The 23,533-nt window shown below is 38.5% G+C and overlaps 1 protein-coding gene across 1 annotated transcript; it reads right to left on the bottom strand.

Annotated features, from left to right (window-relative positions):
* On the bottom strand, nucleotides 1-23,533 carry LOC138994247 (myosin-4). Its single transcript, XM_070394028.1, has 38 exons — nucleotides 23,330-23,533; nucleotides 23,098-23,241; nucleotides 22,575-22,731; nucleotides 21,860-21,887; nucleotides 21,638-21,755; nucleotides 21,132-21,224; nucleotides 20,915-20,978; nucleotides 20,695-20,793; nucleotides 20,476-20,579; nucleotides 18,610-18,748; nucleotides 17,930-18,048; nucleotides 17,680-17,829; nucleotides 16,442-16,612; nucleotides 14,138-14,447; nucleotides 12,703-12,773; nucleotides 12,049-12,136; nucleotides 11,849-11,966; nucleotides 11,411-11,534; nucleotides 11,180-11,316; nucleotides 10,795-11,050; nucleotides 9,981-10,223; nucleotides 9,516-9,692; nucleotides 9,148-9,293; nucleotides 8,792-8,882; nucleotides 8,322-8,711; nucleotides 7,744-7,870; nucleotides 6,927-7,045; nucleotides 6,618-6,814; nucleotides 5,176-5,359; nucleotides 4,927-5,092; nucleotides 4,699-4,823; nucleotides 4,123-4,431; nucleotides 3,322-3,525; nucleotides 1,592-1,717; nucleotides 1,334-1,504; nucleotides 1,149-1,253; nucleotides 951-1,046; nucleotides 1-164 (listed from the first exon to the last, which is right to left on the bottom strand). Exons 1-38 carry the CDS (start codon nucleotides 23,531-23,533, stop codon nucleotides 12-14), a joined length of 5,823 nt encoding a protein of 1,940 aa, XP_070250129.1. The 3' UTR covers nucleotides 1-11.

The following is a 23,533-nucleotide window of genomic DNA, read 5'->3' as shown; positions in this document are numbered from 1 at the left end:
ATTAGAATGAATTATTCTTCACTTATAACTTTTGTGTGAACCTCGCGGCTCTTCACCCGCAGCTTGTTGACCTGGGACTCGGCGATGTCTGCCCGCTCTTCAGCCTCTTCCAGCTCGTGCTGGAGTTTGCGGAATTTAGCAAGATTAGCGTTGGATTGTTCCTCCTGAGGGGGAAAAGTGCATTAGAGAGTATAAGAACATTTGACATTTCCGATTCTTATTTATTACTAGAAGCAGCTACAGAATTTGCTTCATGAATGAGAAAGCAAAAGGTTCTGCTATTAGGGCCACAGGATCCCACATACTCGCCTCAATGAACGCATGGGCTTACAACCTCCCTGTTCCATCTTTCGTACTTAACTCTTCCTGGCAAACTTAAGATGCTATAGTGACCACAGGGAGATCAACATAGTGGAAATCTGAATCAATCTTGTTTCTGTGAAACAAACTTTTACAATAGCTACAGTGGTAGTATTGGGTGCAGAAAGCCTTAAGGAAGGTTTCTGAATTAACAGGGTAAGAAAGATAACTGCATCCAAATGAAAAAGAAATGTCCTGAGAAGGATTTATCATTAAGTTAAATAAGACAAACTTCAGAGCTCTCATTTGTATGGTCCCTATGAGTGCTGGGAATATAGGACTTCCAGATGGGAGTTGTGGAGTGTTATAGACAGGGAAGGAATTGGGTTGTAACCAAGAAGCAGTTCTGTGTGAACATGTCTGGAAAATTGTTAAAGAGGTCTTAGAAGAAATGAACCCGAATCTCAAAGGCTCCAGTAATTTGTGATAAAAATTTCTCATTCTAAATACATTCTCATTTTCAAACCTAATTTTGTATTCCCAATTTTATGTTCTTTGCCTTAAAGAACACTGCTTAAATTCTGTAAACGTCAGGCTCCACAAAACCTGGACTTGCTCCTGAACCTTTCTCTCTCACTGAAGATACTCACAGCCTCTTCAGCTTGTCTCTTATAAGCTTTGACTTTGGTTTGTAATTTGTCCACCAAGTCCTGCAGCCTGAGAACATTCTTGCGGTCCTCTTCAGTCTGAAATGAAAAAGATAGCAAATAGATAGTGTCATTATTTGAAAAGAACTCATTTTTATTTTCTTGAAAATGAAATTTGGAAAAGATGGAAAGGTTGGTCACCTGGTAAGTGAGTTCCTTCACTCTTCTCTCATGTTTGCGAAGACCTTTGACTGTCTCCACATTGCGCTTCTGTTCATTATCAACCTCGTTTTCAAGCTCCCTCACCTGGAAAAGAACAAAGGTGTTCAACAATTGGCTGTAACTAGCTGCGTGGACAGGCTGGAAATGAAGTGGTGGAAACCCACTCTGGCCTCCAGTTTCTGGATCTGCTTCTTCCCGCCCTTCAGGGCCATCTGCTCAGCCTCATCCAGACGGTGCTGCAGGTCCTTCACCGTCTGCTCCAGGTTCTTCTTCATCCGCTCCAGGTGGGTGCTGGTGTCCTGCTCCTTCTTCAGCTCCTCGGCCATCATGGCCGCCTGGTTAGTAAAATCAAGAAAATAAGGAAACCTGGTAATGGCAGGTGGCACATGTGTATCAGCAAAACAAAAGTTCATCTCGCTCACATCAGTGATGGCCTTCTTGGCCTTCTCTTCTGCATTGCGAGCTTCCTGGACAATGTCCTCCATCTCTCCCTGGATTTGGGAAATGTCTGTTTCCAGCTTCTTCTTGGTGCTGATCAGGCTGGTGTTCTGTTTTAAATTAAGAAGAAAGGAGAAAAGCATATTTAATTGTAAATATTTACATTATCAGTTTTCTTAGTGCACATAGGCATAAATTATTGGCCAACGAAGTGTTCAGAATAAAAACCAAATCAAAAGTTGATTATAAGTTTATGCCTTCTGTTCTTTCTACTCATTATTCTGTTATTAAAAATTCTCTTGAATTCTTCCAGGTAAAGTTTAATTTTTAAAAAATTTATTGATTTTAGAGAGAGAGAGAAAGGGAGAGACATCAATTTGTTGTTCCACTTATTCATGAATTCATTGGTTGATTGTTATATGTGCCCTGACTAGGGATCAAACCCCCAACCTTGGCGTATCAGGACAACACTCTAACCAACTGAGCTGCCCAGCCAGGGCTATTAAAATTTAATTTTAAAAAATATAATTTTATTAATTTCAGAGAAGAAGGGAAAGGGAGAGAGAGATAGAAATATCAATGATGAGAGAGAATCATTGATCAGCTACCTCCTGCAGGCCCCCCACTGGGGATTGAGCCTGCATCCTGGGCTTGTGCCCTGACTAGAAATTGAACTGTGACCTCTTGGTTCATAATCAATGCTCAACCACTGAGCCACAGCATCCTATATAATAAAAAGCTAATATGCAAATCTACTGAACAGCTGAACAACATGTCGCTATGACACAGACACTCAATGAAGAAGCTGAGAGCACTCACAGCTGGCTGGCGAGTGCAGCAGTGGTGGCGGGAGCCTCTCCTGCCACCGCTGCAGTGCTAAGAATGTCCATCAGTCGGACATCCCCCAAGGATTCCTGGACTGTGAGAGGGCGCAGGCTCGGCTGAGGAACTGCCTCCCAGTCCGCCCCCCCACCCAACAAGTGCATGAATCTCATGCACTGGTCCTCTAGTAATAATATATGTAAAAATAATAGAACATACAAATTAGCAAAAAAGAGACTAAGAATAATTACACTCTTCATTTATCACACTTTTGTTTATCCTTCTGGATGTTTTTAATAAGATGATTATGTATATATATTACTTTAAGTTGCTTGTTTTACTTACTATATTGTGACCATCTTTCTATGGCAATATATGCATACTACAATGGCTGCTTATTTGCTATTGTGAGGAGAAACCACTATTGTGTAACAAATCCATATAAATGCTGAATAGCAGTAATGATTACTTGCATGAGTTTGAACTTAAGAGCTTTTTTTAAATATCACATAAAGTTAGCTTTATGTGCACACATGATGCATAAATATTACGTGGGCTTATTTTTTCTCTTTTTTATTTGCTTATCTTTTTGCCATTAGAGTTGCAAGAGACAATATGGCCACCAATGTTGTATATATGGTTATTAATAGGGGGTCTTCTGTGTTCTTTTTCTAATGTTTGTAGAACTCAAAATATTTCCCATTGATATGATTATGCCAGCCCATAAGTATACTTGGGAACCAGGTAGGCCCCAGAATGTTTTTACTGATCTACATTCTCAGAATTCCAAAACCTTGCCAAGATTACTCCTGACTTTATGAACAAGCTTATTCTCTCAAATTGTCTTCAGCTTCAGGGAGTGCATTTATTCATCCATAGTCTTGAATCTCACCTGGGTGTGCAAGAGTTGCACACGCTCATTAGCATCCACAAGCTCTTGCTCTGCCACCCTTCTGCTCCTCTCAGTCTGTTCCAAGGATGCCCTTAGCTCTTCAATCTCAGCCTGCATCAGGTTAGCTCTGCGCTCAACCATGGCCAGTTGTTCTTTAAGGTCATCTTGGCTTCTGATGGCATCATCCAAATGTAGCTGAGTGTCCTACACAGAAAGAGAAAATGACTCTTGCTCATGCTTCAATTAAAGCAAATACCAATTTAGGGTCATGTACACACGTTGATTTTAGTAACTTAGAGTATGATTAGATAGGAAAATTCTGCAAGTCCCTTTAATGACAATTTTTTTTTGTAGCCTAGAATAGCAGTTCTATTCAAAAGAATATGATATTATATTATTTTTATCCCAAATCATAGAAAAGTAGTATGATGTAAGCTACAAAATTTTGGATTAGGAAAGTATTCTTAGATACCAGCTAATCTAATGATATCATTTTATGTATATTGAACAAATGAAGTCCAGATAAATGAAGTGATTTATTTGTAGTGTGTAACTAATACTCTCTCATCACTTCCTCTGCCTCTTCACCTGTCACCACTTTGTCTTCTCTTCAGATGATAAAATGAACTCTGTCCTGGGCTTTCCAGAATTAAGCTATTTTTTAGTTGTGTACATAAAAATTTCAACTGATACCATATTATTTGGATGGTTTATGGCATATACTCCTCATACAATATTAAAATTTGAGTTACACAATGACACTCAGACTGTATGACGCCGTGTGTGTTTATCCTGATGTACCTTCAGTATTCCTTGGGTGTTCCTGTAGTTCCTCAGGGCCTCAGCAGCCTGGCGGTTGGCGTGGTTCAGCTGAATTTCCATTTCATTAAGGTCTCCCTCCATTTTCTTCTTGATCCTCAGGGCATCATTTCTGCTCCTAATCTCAGCATCTAGGGTGCTCTGCATGGACTCCACAACTCTGAGATGGTTCCTCTTTAGCTGATCAATTTCTTCATCTTTTTCAGCAATTTTCCGGTCAATCTCAGATTTCACCTGATTTAACTCAAGTTGGATGCGAAGGATTTTGCCTTCTTCATGTTCAAGAGATGCCTTTTGAAAAAGCAACATTTAGATTACCTAAATGTAAAGTTCAAAGAGCTTTTTTGTGTGCATTATTTCTTAAAGAAGGCATTTTAAAAACTCAAGTTTTCATACATCTTAATTTAGCCTACTAGTTCTGCATTCCCAAGGTACAGTACAGTATTTCTTACGGAATTATATGAGTTATCCCCTAAAAGTTTGAAACATGATTGATCTCCATTGCTATTAATTTTCCAACTTATTTATAATGTATCGGTGAGCAAATGAAACATGTACCTCTGCTTCCTCTAGGGCAGCCTGTAGTTCACTCTTCTCTTGATCTATTTGTTTTTTAATTTTCTCCAATTCATGGATATGCTTTCCTCCCTCTGCAATTTGCTCAGTCAGGTCAGAAATCTCCTCTATAATTTAATAATAAAATACCAAATTCAGTTGAGAAAAATGAAAAATTGGGAAGAAATAACTCCCTACCATTTTTGAAATAGAATGATTATAAAGACTCACGTTGTAAATTCTTATTCTCTCTCTTTAGAGTTTCAAGATGGTCCATGGATTCCTCGTAGGCATTTTTGATCTTGAACAGCTCAGTGCTGAGAGAACGGGACTCCTTCTGGGAGGCCTCAAGTTCAGCCTGAGTTTCCTCCTGCTTCTGTTTCCATTCTGATAAGATCTAAAAAGCAGTAAATCATCAGCCAATGTCAGGAGAAAGGAAGACCAAGTAAGCATTGATAAAGGTTAAGCAGGCTGGGCCACCTTATCAAAGTTCCTCTGCTTCTTGTCCAGGGCTGCGCAGGCAGCATTAGATCTCTCCACATCAAGCATGAGGTCCTCCACTTCATTCTGGAGCCTCTGCTTGGTCTTCTCAAGGGAGGCACACTTGGCATTCACAGCTTCCACGTGCTCCTCAGCGTCCTGTAGACGCTGGGCCAGCTTCTTCCTGAGAAATAGGTCAGTGTGAGTGACACAGCAGTGTCAAAGCTACCGCAGTCAACTTGATAAAGCTGCTCACTCAGAAACATATTTTTCCCATGATTTTTGTTCCTATGTCTACAAATCATTACGGTTTTCTAAAATATCTCCTCAATATCCATTTTATCTCTTCTAGAATTCTGTTTTCCCCAGTGAATTCTTATCTTCATCTCAGGGGTTTCAGACATATTTATGAGGCCATTGTGTGTGTGTGTGTGTGTGTGTGTGTGTGTGTGTGTGTGTGTGTGGTGGAGGAGGTGGAGAGAGAGAGATTGAAATTAAGCACTTTAGCTGGTTGAGCAATGGGAGGATGTGAGGCAGAGGTTGAAAACAAGTGACAACCATGAACAGAAGTCATATCATCAAAGAATGTTAGTATTGAATAAGATCCTTTTACATTTTCATCTGTGCTCCTCTTCACAAATGATGAACCTAGCCCAAAGTGACATGTTTAATGTCACACAGTTAGTAACTTTCTGGCTTTTTATAGCCCAGAAAATGAATATTATTCCATTATTACACTCCCCAAATATCCTCCAATCTTACTGCTCTCCCAGCCCACACTCTTAATCTAGAATACCCCTCTGCAAATGCTTGCCAAGCCCTCTCATTCTATCTAGTTCTAACAAATACTGATATAAATCATATTAAGGGAAGCTGCCTTCACTAGGAACATAATAGTTATTTTCTTCCCATCTGTAACTCCTATGAGTTTTATTCCACAATTAATGTGTGTTATTAGTGAATAAACTCATTGATACTGGTTGTTAGTTAAGTGATGAAAGAGTATGATAGTCTTATTCTGAAATTTTAATACTCCAGGTAGAGATAAATTGATTAGTGTTAATTATAATATTCATAATAATATAACTGCAACATGTAGTCTCAATGACTCTGTTTTTCCTTATATTAACAAAAAATTAAATCTACTTAATTCAGAAAGGTATACTGATAATTATTCATTTTGGTGGAAAGAAATTAAGATGCGTTTGTAATAGGCCAGAATGGGGAGAGGGCTCTGGTCTTGGCCCATTTTCCAATGGATATACATGGGGCTGTAAGGAGGAGAATATGGTAGAACCCCTCACTCTGCAATAAAATAGACTGAAATCTTTTACCTATCTCTATGCCCTGAATATTCTCTTTCTTTTGTATTTTCCTTTGCTGTTTTTTAAATTTTGTTTCTTTCCACTGCCTCCCCGCCCCCCGACCCTAAGAGCCCGTACTTGGCCTCCTCCAACTCCTCCGTGCGCTGGATGGCGTCCGTCTCGTATTTGTTCCTCCACTGGGCAACCTCACTGTTGGCCTTGGACATTGCCCTCTGCAGCTCAGCCTTGGCTTCCTGCTCCTCCTCATATTGTTCCCGCAGCAGGTCACAGTCGTGACGGGAGGACTGCAGGGCGTGGGCCAGAGCATTCTTGGCCTGAACCACCCAAAAAGTTTATAAGTTTATGTTCTGATCATTGATATTCTCTATGTAAAGTTCCACAGTGCAAAGTTCAAGGGATTGAAAGAATCATTTGGAGAATTCTCACCTTAGACTCCTCTTCTAGCTGCCTCTTTAATTCCTCAATCTGTTGTGTAAATGCTTGTTTGCCTCGGGATAGCTGAGAAACCAGAGCGTCTTTCTCATCTAGCTGTCGTGCAAACTCACCTGTGAAATCACAAAACATGAGTGATGTAGTTCTGTTGTCTAAGTGAAGAATAATTTAAAGAATGAAATAACATTAGAACTCTCTTATTTCATATTAGAGGCCCGGTGCGTGAAATTCGTGCATGAGTAGGGTCCCTAGACCTGGTTGGCGATCAGGGCCAATCAGGTTCCCCACCTCCTGGCCTCCCTGCCTCCTCCTTCCCTTGCTCCCTCAGTGCCCCGCAGCAGCTGCTGCCACTGGTCACCAGCCATGTTCTATGCTGACCCCTGATGGTCAGCACATGTCATAGTGAGCTATCAAACTCCCAGTCTCACGGTTGAACTCCCGAGGGGACACTTTGCATATTAGCCTTTTATATAGAGAGATAGAGCTGATGGAAAGAATAACTCGAGGTTTGATGCTGTTGAGAAGCTTATTTCTTGCTCTTTCAAAAATGTGTGAGCTTTCTTTTATATCTTAGGATTTAGGGGTTTTTGAGTAATTCAGAGGCAACACAAGTTTTCCCAGCCCAAAGAGCTTAATTTTCTTCTAGTTATAACTAATAAATAATTGTTTACCACCTCACAATAAAAAGATGAAAGCATAACAAGTCAATGGTAAGTGGGTGGACATGATTTGTATTTGATAGGTATACAGTGGTTGAAGCTGGCCTTTCATTCTTCACCACTGCACAGGATGGTCATATTTATTTACTGACCTGATTCTGTATGTAGACGTGCCCTCTGGGCTGACAATTCATTTATTAAGCGTTGTTGCTCCTCTTCCTTTGTTTTCACTTCACTAAGCTGGTCCTCTAGTGTGCGGCACATTTTCTCATAGTTTATCTGTGGTTGGAAGTACAAAGCAGTAAGATGATATATTTCTATTTATAAGTCTGGTATTTGGAGATCTGTAAGTACTTGTGGAAGGGGGCTGAGTTTTATTTACTTTCTGCATGGTGCCTTGCATGGAGAGGCACATAATTTTGCCTGAATGAATAAGTAAATGATTATGAAAATGATATTGGAAATGATTAGAAAACACAGCATCATTTAGATTCTGTATAACATATAATATGGTTTTTAGATAAGTTTTTTTAAATTGCATTCTTTCATAAAGTTTAAAGTGATTTGTACATATAAATGAAATAATTCAGTTCAATGTAGTGATATCTAATAGGAATAATTTTAATACTTGAGGTAATGAAATGTGTATAGTTAGATTAGATTGTCCTATATAAACTTGATCATTTTGACTTGTTGCAGATTAAGATGAGTTAAACAAGTTAATAAAAACCTTAGCTTTGGAGATAGTCTCCATGTTACTAGCGAGGTCATCGATCTCCATCTTCATCTCACTCTTCTCTTTCTCCAGTTTCTGCTTGACCCTCTGCAGGTTGTCTATCTGCTCTCCAAGTTCAGCCACACTGTCCGCGTGCTTCTTCCTCAGAGCAGCTGCCGTGGCTTCGTGCTGCAGGGTGGCCTCCTCCAGGTCCCTGCGCATTTTCTGGAACTCAGCCTCCCGCTTCTTGTTCATCTCAACCTGGGCTGTAGTTGCCCCACCAGCTTCCTCCAGCCGCTCGCTGATCTCCTCCAGTTCCCGGGAGAGGTCCGAGCGCTGCTTCTCTGCTTTGGCCCGAGAGGCCCTCTCTGCCTCGATTTCCTCCTCCAGCTCCTCAGTGCGGGCCTGGGAATAACAATATTAATGTGAATTCATGGCAGTTTTGATTCCTGTAATGCCTAGAAAAGGTGGAATTTATGACTCACCTGTAACTCCTTGATCTTCTTCTGCAGCTGCATCCCAAGGGCCTGTTCATCCTCAATCTTGCTTTGCAGATTGCTCATTTCAAACTCTTTCCTGTTATAAGAGTATCACATTAGCTCACAGTCAATTCTCCTACCAGTCTTCTTGTGTGTGTATAATTGAACGTCTTTATAATGCTGGTGTTGAGGAAGTGAGTAGTACATGTTTTACATGTCAAGCATCTACTATTTTCATTAAATAAAAAATGAAAGATGTCTTTTTCCCATATGCCATGAAGTACTATTTTACAGATCGTTAAAGCATGTATTTCATCTGAACTGACAATTAGAAGGTTACAACTGCATTATTTCATACTCACTTTTTTATTTTCTCATCAAGTTGTTGTTTGTCATTTTCTACATCCATTGTGGATTCTTGGGCCAATTTTAGGTCACCCTCCAGTTTTCTCTTGGCTCTTTCTAAGTCCATGCGAATTTTCTTTTCTTGTTCCAGAGACCCTTCAAGCTAAATTTTTAGTGGGTTTTATTTATTTTAGTTTTTAAGCACTGAACCCTATGCTACTAGCCTTCAAAGATACACCAGAGAATTTTAAAAGATACACCAAATAGCCTGAACTTTACTTATTATTCCCAAATCAATACTTAAAAGTTTATGAGCATCATTTATGGTTATGTGTTACATTCTTTATTTCATCTTAAGGGAAAACACTGGGTTTTTCACACTTACATCATCCACTTGCTGCTCTAGCTTGGTTTTAGCTTTGGTCAGGGTGTTGACTTTGTCCTCTTCTGCCTGCAGGTCATCCAGGGTCTGCTGGTGGGCCTCTTGGAGGGCCTTCTTCTCCTTGGTCAGCTTAGCTATGGTTTCGTCCAGGCCTGCCATCTCTTCTGTGAGGTTTTTCACCTTTAAATTTGAAAAATTTACAGGAATGTTAATGACATCCTGCAGTCTTGATGAAAAACATGGTACTCTCTTAGGACATGTCAGCCTGATGGAAAAGGGAAACTACAAACTAACCCAGGCCTATGTAGCTGAAAAATAATGGGAGATAAAGTTAAAGACTAAGTAGTTGACATAATTATGACTGTATTTCCTTATCAAATTCAATAATTTAAAGATAAAATTTCAATTAAAATATTTTGGTAACAAGCTAACCCCTGCAAATACTCTAAAATGGATCATGATTTGTACCTTGTTCTCTGTGGCATGCTTCTCCTTTTCAACCTTGGCCAGTGTCAGCTCAAGGTCATCAATGTCTTTCTTCAGTTCTGAACATTCGTCCTCCAGTTTCCTCTTCTTGGCTGTCAGCTCAGCATTCATCTCTTCCTCATCCTCAGCTCTCTCAGTCACCTCTTTGATTTTGGCTTCAAGCTGGATTTTGGTTTTGATCAGCTGGTCACATCTTTCCTCTGCATCAGCCAAGCCTTCAGCTTCCTGAAGGGGGAAATGAATTATTTTTATTTGTCTAAGCTATATCTGCAAACACATACTAATTAATTAAAAGGTGGAAACTTCAGTGACTCGACCATTTTGGTCAACACATATATGCCAACTAACGACAATTCTAAAAAATCAGGAGGACAAAATGTTAGTAATTTCAAATGATTATGATTAAATATAATAACAGATTTCCTCCAAATAGTTATCCATGAAAGGTCAGTAATGAAAGAACATTCTAATCTAAGAGAAGGTTCTATAAAGAAAGGAAATTGCCTAGGGTATTTTTTATGAGTTTTCTCACTGATGATCACATATGAACATATGCAGCATAATTTGTGACTTTGCAACTATTGAATGCACATATGAACATATGCAACATAATTTGTGACTTTGCATCTATTGCTTCTTTAGGTCTTAATCTTGGTATTTTTGAAAGGCAAACAATTACACTAAATATTTCAGTGGAAACCATTTATTTATAAACCTTAAATTAAAAAAATTCTCATATCAAGTCAGCTAGTGATTGAATAAGATATGGCTGAACTGTGCAATGTACAGTACTCACAGATTGAACCTGGAGTTGTAGTTCGTTTTTCTCTTGCATCAGAGCAACCATTTTCTCTTCAAGTTCTTTCCTTTTTGCCTCTGATTTAACCAGATCATCTTTGGTTTTCTCAAATTCTTCCTTCATGTTGGCCATCTCCTTCTCTGTCTCCGCACTCTTGAGGAGGGGCTTGATCTTGAAATACAGCTTCATCCAGGGCCAGTGCTTCACATTCATGAAGGCACGGACATTGTACTGGATGCAGAAGATGGCCTCTCTGTAGGAAAGAAAAAAAGATGCAAATCAAAAAGTATGTGGAATGTGTCCATTCCTCAACAAAAGTAATGACTTCATTAGATTTAACTATTAAAATGTGGAGAAGGGGTACTTGCACTTGATCCCTCACCTCCTCTCCATCATCTTCTTGAATTCCACTCTCATCAGGAACCCTCTGCACATGGCTTGAGTGCGTGTGATGAGTTGAGCTAGCTTATCATCTCGCATCTCCTCTAGAGTTCCCAACAGGCCAGCTTTAAAGAAAACCTTGCCCAAGAGCAAATTGAATATGTTATTTTCATTCATGAGAAAATCCAAAGGAAATGAAGTTATGATAGATAGACATTTGCATTGGTGGTACCTTGGTATGACCGAATTTGTACTGGGTGTGGTCAATGTCAATAGAACCTAGAAGTTTCTCAGAAGCCTTCTTGCTGTCAATGAACTGACCCTCTGGGATAGCACTTGCATTTAGAATCTTGTATCTGTCAGAATAAAAAGAATATTAAAATATGGCTTATCTTTACTGAAATAAAAAAGGTAGAACTCTTGGTAGCTGTCATTGACAAAATTATTGATATTTGGAGGAAAAGATTGCATTCAAATAAACAGTGCTTTATTTGAAACTTGCAAAAAGATGATGAAAAACTTATGATCATATAAACCAAGACTTCGTTCTTTATGGTCACCTTTCAAATAATCGCATTTTAGTATTCAAGGAAAAGTGAAAAAATATTTGAAATACGTGGCAATTTTGATACAGACTAGCACATTGAAAGTGATAAATAATGACACAAACCTTTGTTTGAAGTCTGCATAAATGATTCTGCTTGGGAATCCCTTCCTACAGATGCGGATGCCTTCCAGCACACCATTACACCTCAGCTGGTGCAGGACAAGTTCATGCTCCATGGCCCCTAAAAGAAAGATATGTTTTGTGTCTAAAAGTCTAATGAAAAGTCACACCGGAGTCTTATTTGGATATCAGAAATATCTTACCAGGAGTTTTAGTTTCATTGGGAATGAGACAGCGTACAAAGTGGGGATGAGTGCTCTTCAAGTTGGTCATCAGCTTATTTAAATTCTCCTATAAAACCATATGAAACGTTTTAGGGTAATTTCTAGTGGCATTTACATAAGAGTCCCTATCAATGATCTGTAATTAATGAGTTCTTATTTCACGTTTTAATGAGCTGTCTCAATGAAGAACAAATCATGATAACAAAGAGAAATAATATATATGGTGTATAGATAGAAAATTATGGATTACACAAAACCAGTCAATTTCATTTTATTTTTCTCAAGCACTGCCAATCAGAGAAAATTTATATTAAGACTTTGGTCATCTGAAATAGATGTAACTGAATACAGTGGTTGTTTTTAAGAAAGGGTTCGATTTCATGTGAAATTTGCTTAATGCCAGATCCTTTAGATTTGGGACTTAAAGAGCATGTGGTTAATTTATTATAAGGTTTGATGTGAACAGACACAGTCTGGGTCCTCTTGTTAAATTTTAACTGAGACATTTTTCAGATTATTTTTAGGACATCACTACTTTTTTGTTTCACCATGGATTTCTTTAAAAAATTTTAAGTGATAACCATTTAATTTCTTTACAAAAGTCATCATTTGGAATTCAAAAATATACTGTACCCTAAAAAGAGCTGACACTGTCTGGAAAGAAGAACCCTTCTTCTTGGCACCTTTCTTTCCACCACCACTGTCTGAAAAATAAAATAGAGAAATTACAGTGATTTGCAACAGCCTTGTGAGTACTCTCCATAGACATTAGAACAGTCAAAATTCCCTTTGTAATTTAAATTTGCACTCATTCATTTGTATTATTCCTATTTTTTTCCTATCTCTCCTCCTTCAACTCTAGATTTGGAAAATATAAGCATTGGCTTGCATTATGAGTATTCAGGAAAATTACAGCATGAAAAGAACTGTCTAGAAAGGGTAGATTTGGGGAAGGGATGGGATTTCTTTAATGCAAAGAAGCAAAGTCTATCTCCTGGAGGAGTGGCCAGGAAGACAGAGTGGTAAGGCCTCCGTAGGCCACACATCCCCCAGAAAACAGGCAGGTTGCATGCTTGGTCCTAAGTAGGTGAGCCTCTGCTAACCTGCAGGGAAGTCCTATTTTCTGTTAGCCTGTGCTTTCCTATGCGTACTTGTATATCTGGTCTTAGGTGACTGAAAAGAGCAGAACTTTAATTTCTTAAGCACTAGTGCCCTGACAGGAATTTCCTCTTCAGCTTAGATGGATCCTTGAAGGAATCAATACTATTAAAATGATAGAAATGAGATGTATGATTCTGAGCTGTCACTTAACTTCTCTGAGTCTCTATTTTCTTGTTGAAAGAAAGCCATGGACTAAATGATCCGTAGTATTAATTTTAGTCCTGGTCTATGACTGTAAGACCCTACCACAATTATTAAATATCCTTAATTTCATTAGATCATATTGGCCAGTATTTTCATGTTAGCTTTTGCTATAATTATATCTCTGATAAATAGTGTATTTCTTATTTGTGCCTCTAGAAGCATATTTATAATATTAAAATGCCCATCAGTAGATAAGTGGATAAAAAAGTTGTGGTGTGTTTACACAATGGAATACTAAGCTGTTATTTAAAAAAAAAAAAAAGGAAATCTCACCTTCTGTGATAGTATGGGTTGACCTGGAGAGTATTATGCTAAGTGAAATAATCCAATCAGAGAAAGACAAGCACTATATGACCCCACTTATATGTGGAATCTAATGAAAACAATAAACTAAAAAAATAGAAAGAGACATAGATTCGGAGAACAGACTGACAAATGTTAGGGGGGAGGGGAGGGAGGCTGGATAAAAAAGGTGAAGGGATCAAGCAGAAAACCCCCAAACTCATAGACACAGACAACAGTATGGTGACTACCAGAGGGAAGGGGGTTGGAAGAGATAGTAGAGAGAGTAAAGGGAGGATAAATGGTGATGAAAAGAGACACAATACAATATACAGATGATGTATTAGGGAATTGTGCACCTGAAACCTATATAATTTTATTAACCAATGTCACCTTAATAAATTCAATTTAAAAAAATGACCTGCTTCAGCAGTTGGAGCCCCAGAGAAGAGGAGAGACAGAGTCTTCAATCCAGACTTCTGGTACAGGCCAAGCACAGTCTCGTTCAGGGGGTCCTTGTTCTTGTCAAGCCAACCGGCAATGTTGTAGTCCACGGTGCCCGCGTAGTGCACCAGCGAGAAGTGGGCCTCAACCTTGCCTTTGACAACCTTGGGCTTCTGGAAGTTGTTGGACTTTCCAAGATGCTGCTCATACAGCTTATTCTTGAAGGAGGCGTCTGTGGCCTTGGGGAACATGCACTCCTCTTCCAGGATGGAGAAGATACCCATAGGCTAAGAGTAGAAAAAAGGTATAGTAGTGATGAGTCCCTCAGAAAAAAATATGCTCCAATAATTTATGTGCTTGATGAAAACCTGAAAACATAATGTTCCAAAAGTAGACTTGGAATGATAAGAAATTAAGTAGGCATGATACTAATTTATTGCCTTCTCTACCACTGAAATCTGAAATAATCATGTACCAAGGACATATGGGAAATATGTTTGCTAGAAAGACTCCATTTTTTTTAAAGCCCACAGGTGCCGCTTTATAAGTTTCATGTTCAGAGTATAAAATTAAATTCTGAAACTGCTATTTCAAAACTGAATTCTTTCTTCCATAAATGTACATGTCTAAATACTTTCTTCCCTACTGACAGTGAACTTCCTTCACCTCAAATATAGACATGATGAAAGTATGAAGAGAAGAGAAATTACGGATAATGACTAGAAATGATCCATTCCCAGGAGAAAAGTGCATCTCATGTGTATCATTAAAACTATTTGTACTGTAAGCTATGTTCCCCACAACTGTGGAGTTAAGTGATACTAATATGGTTTTGCTGTGTAAGCAGATTGACTCTTTTCAGTGGCAAATTTGATATGAAAGCCTGATTTAACATTCAATATTGATGATTTTGCTTTAGTCACAAATTGTCTCCCAAAAACTATTTTGGGTATTCCAGAAACTGAAATACTACAGAAAAACAAATGCCTTTTCTGAGGACTATATAGTTTTGATGAATAGTAGAGATATTGTGTCACCAAAGTACTTTTCCCCAAATTGCACAGACTTAGTCTGCTTTTATGCTCTCATCTCTCATATATTTATGAATTTTGACATTAGTATTTGAAGTTTTCCTACATGGCAATAGCATTTACTCTTCCCACTGATTAGAATAGGGTTCATACGTAACAATATGCCTTATTGTTATCAGTAGGTACATGATGAGTTCCCACTCCAGTTTTGAAAGTGTTTTGTGATTGCTTGATGAGTTTTAACATCTTCATAACTGATAGAACTATTCCTCTACCCCTTGATAATGGGGAATTTAGGGCTCATTTCCAGATAAGGCTATAGAAAGGCTTATTTATTAGTCATCATCAACTTACTCAGTAGTCACATAGTCTTAATGACTGCAACAATTGAAGAGTTAACTTTCCAACCTTTAAGACATCTTGACATATTCTGCACATGAAGAATTACACATGCACAATTCACCATCCTGGGTTCACTAGAGGGAATTACAATACTCAGAAGACTAGCTGTAATTTCGTTCTTTTCTTCCATATGCATAAGATCATCAGTAGATTAGTGGATAAAAAACCGTGGAATATCTACACAATGGAATACTACGCTGCGGTAAAAAAGGAGTTCTTACCATTTGCAACAGCATTGATGGAACTGGAGAGCATTATGCTAAGTGAAATAAGCCAGTCAGAGAAAGATAAATATCACATGATCTTACTCACTTATGGAATATAATGAACAACATAAACTGATAAACAAAAACAGATCCAGAGACAGAGAAGCATCGATAGACCGTCAAACCTCCGAGGGAAGGTAGGGGAGGGTGGGGGTAAGGGAGAGAGATCAACCAAAGGACTTATATGCAAAGCATATAGGCCTAACCAACGGACACAGACACCAGGGGGGTGAGAGCATGAGAGGGGGGGATGGGGGGTAATGTGGGGATAAGGACACATGTGTAATAACTTAATCAATAAAGGGATTTTTTAAAAAGATCATTTAGGAATGACAGTGAGGGAAAATGAAGTGATTAAGTGGGATAAATGTGACTGTGTACATGTGTGTGTTGTAATCATTTTCTACAAATTACTTTGTTCATTAATAACATCACTGTGACACACCTCACAACTGATCAGAGTGCACAGATATACCATAAAATGCTACTGCTTGTTCTTTGAAAACTGGGATTGTGGTTTCAAACATAGGAATGTGGACTATTTTTTCGTCATGTTATAAAGGCTTGAAAAGTCATACAAACCTTCTCAATGAGCTCAATGCAGGCAGCCAGGTCCATCCCAAAGTCAATGAACTCCCACTCGATGCCTTCCTTCTTGTACTCCTCCTGCTCCAGCACGAACATGTGGTGGTTGAAAAACTGTTGCAGTTTCTCGTTGGTGAAGTTGATGCACAGCTGCTCCAGGCTGTTGTACTATAGGAAACAATAGATATAGGAAATTACTCATAACTTAGGTATTTGTAACCTATAAAGCAGCTACTAATGTTTCCTTCTGAATTTAAGGCATATGATTTTTTAAATTACAAAGGTTTGGATTGTTTTCTTAACATATGACATAATTCTAAACAAAAGAGAATTGACTCCTCAGTACTTTGCTTCTCAAGTAGCTGCTTGAAATCATGCATATCAGGCAAAATGCTGCTAAATGAAGACATCTTTTAAATATCCTCATTTCATTTAAGAAAGTGTTTTTATGCTCATCTACATGGATCTGGGATTGATGTTGAGTACTTTATCCACTCATGGACCAATTTTGAGACTTCTAGACTTAAAAGACTAAAACTTTCTTTTCTATTTATACCTATTTACTAGTTGTCATATCTCTCCAAAGACCCTTCTTTAGTACAAATTCCATTTTGTACTTTTTTTTTGATAGGTGAAGATTTTAATATCCCATTCAATAATTTATAGAAAAAGTAGGTAGAAAGGAAAGATATAATAGACTTGAATGACAGAATCAACTTCACTTGACCACCTGACTGACGTTTACTCAACAATGTGTAGCAGAGCACACATTTTTTTTATTATATGAATTTTTAAATCTTTAATATAAGAAAGTATTTCATAATCTAGCCACCCAACCCATAATTTTTAAGTCTTACCTCCTGAAAACCCTCATCATGCATCCCTTTTTAAAATAATTATTGAATTTATTGGGGTGACACTGGTTACTAAAATTATATGTTTCAGGTGTATAATTCTATAATAAATCATTTATATGTTATATTGTATGCTCATCACCCCTAGTCAAGTCTCCTTCCATTATCATATAGCCCCTATACCCTCTTCTGTCTCTCCCCTCAAATCATTCCCCTCATTTGATCACCATGCTGTTGTCTGTGTCTATGAGTGTTCTTTTTTCTTAATCTCTTTACCTTCTTCACCCAGTCCACCAATCTCCCCAACTTGTTTGTTAATGCTCTATGCTTTAAATGACCAGGGATTTGCATTTGTTAATTTTCTATAAATTCATTACTCACATCAAAGATTTCAAAACCAGCGATGTCCAATACCCCAATGAAGTACTGCCTGGGCTGCTTGGTGTCCAGCTGCTGGTTAATACGGGTGACCATCCACAGGAACATCTTCTCGTAGACGGATTTGGCCAGAGCACCCACTGAGTTGTACACCTTTAAGAACAAAGGTAATTCAGTTTTTTAGTTGAAAATAATGATGGACCCTTAAGTCTCCTGTGGCTCAAATAAATCTGGAGGTTTAAGTCATGTTTACCTGCTGTACAGTCTGGCCTTTGGTGACATACTCGTTGCCGACCTTGACCCTGGGGTAGCAGAGGGCTTTGAGCAGGTCAGCAGAGTTCAGACTCTGGAGATAGGCTGCCTTGTCAGCAACTGCATGAACAAGGTGAGGATGGTGAAACAAATCAAGGTTTATACAACTGAAGTTGTGAATGACAGTGACACAGGAAAAATATTTTTGCTTGAAGAGTAATGTAGCAAAACATTCATTTGCTGATATAGCTTCAAAATTGCCACCTTTCATGCTAATTTTAGTCATTTTTTTTTAGATGATAATTTGGAACTTGGATAATTGATGCTCTGTGTGATATTTAAAACATACCTAAAGTGGGCCATGATAAAAGCAATTTGAGAAACTCTAACTTAGGGGTGTAGTGACAGCAAACTTTAGATCTGTTATTTTTTCACTGAAATAAATATTTTAATCAAATAGCAAATACTAGCTGGCAATAAGTCAATGAAGAATGGAATGGGCAGAAATCACATCTCCACAAACCTGCTCAGCATGTAAAACACCAGGTAGTATGTCATTTCTTCCCCCTAATACTATTTCCCATCACCAGGCAAGTAAAGAAAATGAAAATATGGTCTACGTCTCTGAGGAGCTGATGATGTCAGTTCTGTCAATCAAAAGGTATCAACAGGGAGTGCTACCTTCAGTGCCATCTGGCTCAGCTTGCTCTTCCCTTTGCTTTTGCTTGAATTTCATGTTCCCATAATGCATCACAGCTCCTGTGAGCTTGTAAATGGCCACCTTTTCATCAGCGCTGAAACCCAGGATGTCCACAGCACTCTGAGAAAAGAGTTGAGTTTAATTCACCTCACAATTATCACTATGGCAGACTTAGGATACTCCTCCCACTTTTTTCTCATCACAGTGTCTTATATTTGACTAACACTTTTTCATTTTCAAAAGGCACTCATATTCATCACCATTTTGTTCTATATAGCAACACCCAGAGGTATGTATGCCTTCCGATTGAGTCATGTGGACAGTAAAGGTGTTATATGATTTGTCTACACCCACTCAGTCAGGACTCAGAGGCAGTGCATTTCCCATTTCTCCACATTATTAGCCTGGCCTTGCTGTGCATCCTCTTACTGTCTCAGGGCTTTTCTTGCTCTTTTCTCCAGCCTCACAAGTCTGTGTTTGCTCCTTCTTCTCCTACATTGTCCTAACCTAATACATATTCAAAGTCTGTCTTTCCACCCTAAGGCGCAGGAAGGATGCAGTTGGGAGGAGGATAGGAGGACAGCAGCAATGGCCTGAGTTTTTCTCCACATGCCTGTCTGATATCAGGCCACAGCTTAGCTGACCATGAGATACCTGGCAGTGAACTTCACCTGATCGTTGTTCATGTAGGGGACAGACATTGTGGAAAGAAATTTCTTCTTTTATTGAAATATATCTGTGTCTTTTTTTCTCTATCAGATTTTGATTCCCTTCTTAATTGCCCATGCCAAGCTTTCAAAAGTCTCATTCAATGGGGCAGGCACAGGGAGGAAAGTATGGTTATTTACCACTCTGTTTCCTCTTTCCTCAGACTATTGGCTTCTGGCCCCAGCTTACTGATTACCTATCTACAGAACTGAGACATTACTACAGAAGTCCTGGAGCGAGACTGCTACATTTTTTTAACTTCTGACACTAGCGGATATTTCTCAACTCTATCACGTTTGGACATACGTATACAATATGTTATAGAGAAAGAGCTGATAAAGGCACACACATAGTTCACAGACTCCTTGAGAATAATATTTTAAAATAAAATTATAATTGCAAGGAACTTTAAGGTACCATCTTGGGAATATTGGGATATTCCCATTGGTATTAAAGTTAATAATCAAAGAAGATTGATAATTCAGAAATTCAAAGGAAAACACAAAATATGTATAAAGAAAATAAGCCAGAGTAATAATCCTTTAAAAAAGAGGAGGGAGAGATAATCTGTAGTTCCAAAGATAAATATAAAGGCTTCATGGAGTCTCAAAAAGAATATTATTGAGGTAGATAATCCATTTCTTCTTATACTGCATAGGGAGGTGAGGCATATATAATTAGCCCTTAGAGGTATACTTAGAAAAGATTTTGTGTTTTCATCTGATTATAAAGGAAATGTGGGGATTTCATATTTAGTTACAAAAAATTTAAAATATTTTCCCATTTCTTTCTGACATCTTTCTCAGATTCTTGGGTCCAGGGTCTGCCATAAAATAGAAGAGAAACATCACTATTGGAGCACAAAAATTAACCAAAAATGACTGATAAGAAAAAAAATGAGTCAATTAGCCAAGGAATGACAAAGACCTAAGATTTATTATAGACATTTGAAGTTTCTAATACATGTTGGTGGGCAGGGGCATTGAAATACCTTGTAATTTTATTCCAGGGAAAGGAAAGCCTGACAGGCAGTATTGCCTATTTATATTCTTCTTGCTAATGCTGTCTACTCTAACAGAGGAGAGTGTTGTACACTGGAAAATGAGTTTGGCTTTTCTTGCTTTGTATCTATTACTTACATCCGTGGCCATCAGCTCTTCCTGATCATCAATGCTAGGCACTGTGATTTCACCTTGACTAACAAAGGCAAAGTCATATGGATTGGTGGTGATCAAAAGCATTTCTGAACACATGGGAAAGAAATATAGACAGAGTTACTTTGGTTATAAAAATATTTCAGAGGGACTTCTAAGAAGGGCTGTCACTATTTCTTGGTAGAAATCAAAGATATTTCTTACCAATAAGCTCTGGTTTCTTGTTGGACATAATTTGATAAAATATGTGGTAGCTTCTTTCAGCCTTTAGCTGGAAAGTAACTCGAGACTTCTCAAGCAAATCTAGAAAGTGAGATTAGGCACATTTAACAGAAAAGGTCACAGTGGAAAAAAGATGAGAGTAAGATTTTTAATATGTACTCCAAAGAAAAAGATACTCCATCATTAATATTTATTAACTTACATGTTTCAATATCTGCAGAAGCCAGTTTGCCTGTGGCACCAAAATGGATCCTGATGAATTTACCCTTAAAGAGGCAAAGGAGAACTTATTGTATGTATTAAAAGACAGACACTAGTTCTTTATAGCTACGGACAAATAGATACAAAAGATATTGCTATCAGATGTATAGGAGAGGCAATACTAATTCTCACATGGAAAAGAAGACGAGGAAACTTACAAAACGAGAGGAGTTGTCATTCCTCACAGTCTTGGCGTTGCCAAAGGCTTCCAGTAGGGGGTTGGCACTGATGATTTGATCTTCAAGGGTCCCCTTAAGATAATTGAATAAGATAGATAGAGAAACTCTACAAAAGATGAGTTTTAGTCTGCTAAAGTAACTTCTCATTGATCTTCCCCATTCTCCTTTCCCCTTTTATAGTAGCCTGTAACTTTTGGGTAAGATTTTCTAAAATGAGTGAGAAGGAGGACAAATTGTGGGGAGGGCGACATTCCAGTGCCATGGTCTTGATTTCCATATCCTCAGGCCCACCTTTCCCCCTAATTAAATGGTTGTGAGAACTTTTGCATATTGAACCTGCCAATATATTTCATTCTCACAAGTCCTTCCAAGGGTTATTTTCCCAGTCTGGCATTGCATGCAATTGGCTGCCATGATTCTGAAGTACCGGGTCACATTGTAAAAGCCTTTTGGTTCTTCCATCCTCAATTGAACGTCATACCCACCTGCAGTTTGCCACCAGAAGCAGGCTCTTCTTTTTTCTTCTCTCCAGTAACTGCAATTGTTGCAAAGTACTGGATGACACGCTTGGTGTTCACAGTCTTCCCTGCACCAGATTCTCCGCTGTCAATTCCAGACAGAAGGAAAAAGTCAGAATCTAAGGCTGTAGAAGTAACTACTACAAGGATCAGAACTCAACAGAAAATAAAGGCATGAAATATGCATACGTAATCAGGATGGACTGGTTCTCACGATCTGCAAAAGAGAAACCGAAACCCAAGATGTTTTTTAAAAACCACAAAACTTGGCACATAGATTAATACAGTACTTGTAAACTCAAACTTGTCTTCTAAAACTCCCCACTTCCACAAAAGTAATAACTGTATCAATTGGTGCTTTGCTATTTTCACAAATACTTTAAAAAAATAAGTATCCAAAGATGTGCTAATTAGTGTGTTAAACTTCCATTTCCTTTAATGTGATAAAATATGTAATGCATTATTTCATCATAATAGCTATGTGAATACTCAGTATCAGGTGAGTGAATAATAGTTTCATGTCCTATCAGTCACCTGGTTCATAGTTCAGAATCCTGTCATGATATTAATTAGTAACTGGTAACTTCTCAGTATGAAATTTCAAGCTTTACTCTTTAGAAGAGATGATATAATTAAAATGCATAGTTGATGCCTAAATTTAGTTAATTTTGAGCTGGAATTTGCATTGATTAATTTGGATTTTAGCATAGAAATCTAAGCAAAACTCCTTATATTTTTGGAACTGGTACATTTTATCTAAATATATCACCCTTATTTTATTAGTGCTATTATCATGTGTGTGCTGAACATGTTATTTTCAAAGTACCGGTCCTTTGTCTTCTGTGTTATCAGTATACAAATAATTTATAAGTGGTTATGGAAATTGTAATATGGGCTGGCTCACCAGTCAGCATGTTCTGATAGGCGTTGTCAGAGATGGAGAAGATGTGGGGCGGGGCCTCCTGGCGCTTTTTGCCTCGGTAGGCGGACACCACCTCAGGGTTATACACTGGCAGCCACTTGTAGGGGTTGACAGTGACACAGAAGAGGCCCGAGTAGGTCTGTGGGAAATGATAAGGTAGCTCAGTCAGTAGTCACCTCATTAATCTGCCCTGGAAACATGGAGAGAGGGACCTAAGTAGTGCATTTAAGGGACCTGAGCCTTAAGTTCTCATAATGCTTAATGGTTTCATCCATTTGCTGCCTCCCTCTAAGGCCCACTGCTTCACAAAATGCTTCAGTTTTCCAACTAATTCAGTTTTAAGTAGAAGGCTTTCCACACGCACACTTTCAGAATTTACAACACTAACCAAATGATTAGTCTTAAGATAAAATTGCTGTAGCCAAGTCTGAAACTAAAGTCTTTAATTTGGCTTAGCTAACACAGTTCATAGAGTTATTGAAAAGTAATGTCAAGGGGCGCTCACGTAGATCATCCAGGCTGCATAGCGCTCTTTGAGGTTGTACAGCACAGCGGGCTCATGCAGGTGAGTCATCATGGCCATGTCCTCGATTTTGTCATATTTGGGAGGGTTCATAGAGAAGACTTGATCGTCCTTCACTGTGACAGTCTGTAAAGAAAAGAAGGAGCCAATGTGTATCAACTAAGTAGGAGAAAAAGGTCATTTATGCCGCTCCCCTCCTTTTTGTTTAACTCACAGTTCCTCCTTCAGTCTTGACCGTCACCTTCCCTGCTTCCCTGCTCTGCACTGTTGCTTTCACATAGGACTCCTTAGGATCCACCACAAAGACAGAATTCTTGGCATCAAACGGCTTGTTCTGGGCTTCAATTCGCTCCTTTTCAGGTTTTCGGAGGTAAGGAGCAGCCGCCCCGAAAACTGCCATCTCAGAGTCGGAACTCAT

The sequence above is a fragment of the Myotis yumanensis genome, unplaced genomic scaffold, assembly GCF_028538775.1.
Source record: "Myotis yumanensis isolate MYYU_CA2020_CCGP unplaced genomic scaffold, mMyoYum1.0.hap1 SCAF_16, whole genome shotgun sequence".
Taxonomy (NCBI): Eukaryota; Metazoa; Chordata; class Mammalia; order Chiroptera; family Vespertilionidae; genus Myotis; species Myotis yumanensis.
This window is presented reverse-complemented; position numbering and strand designations above follow the sequence as displayed.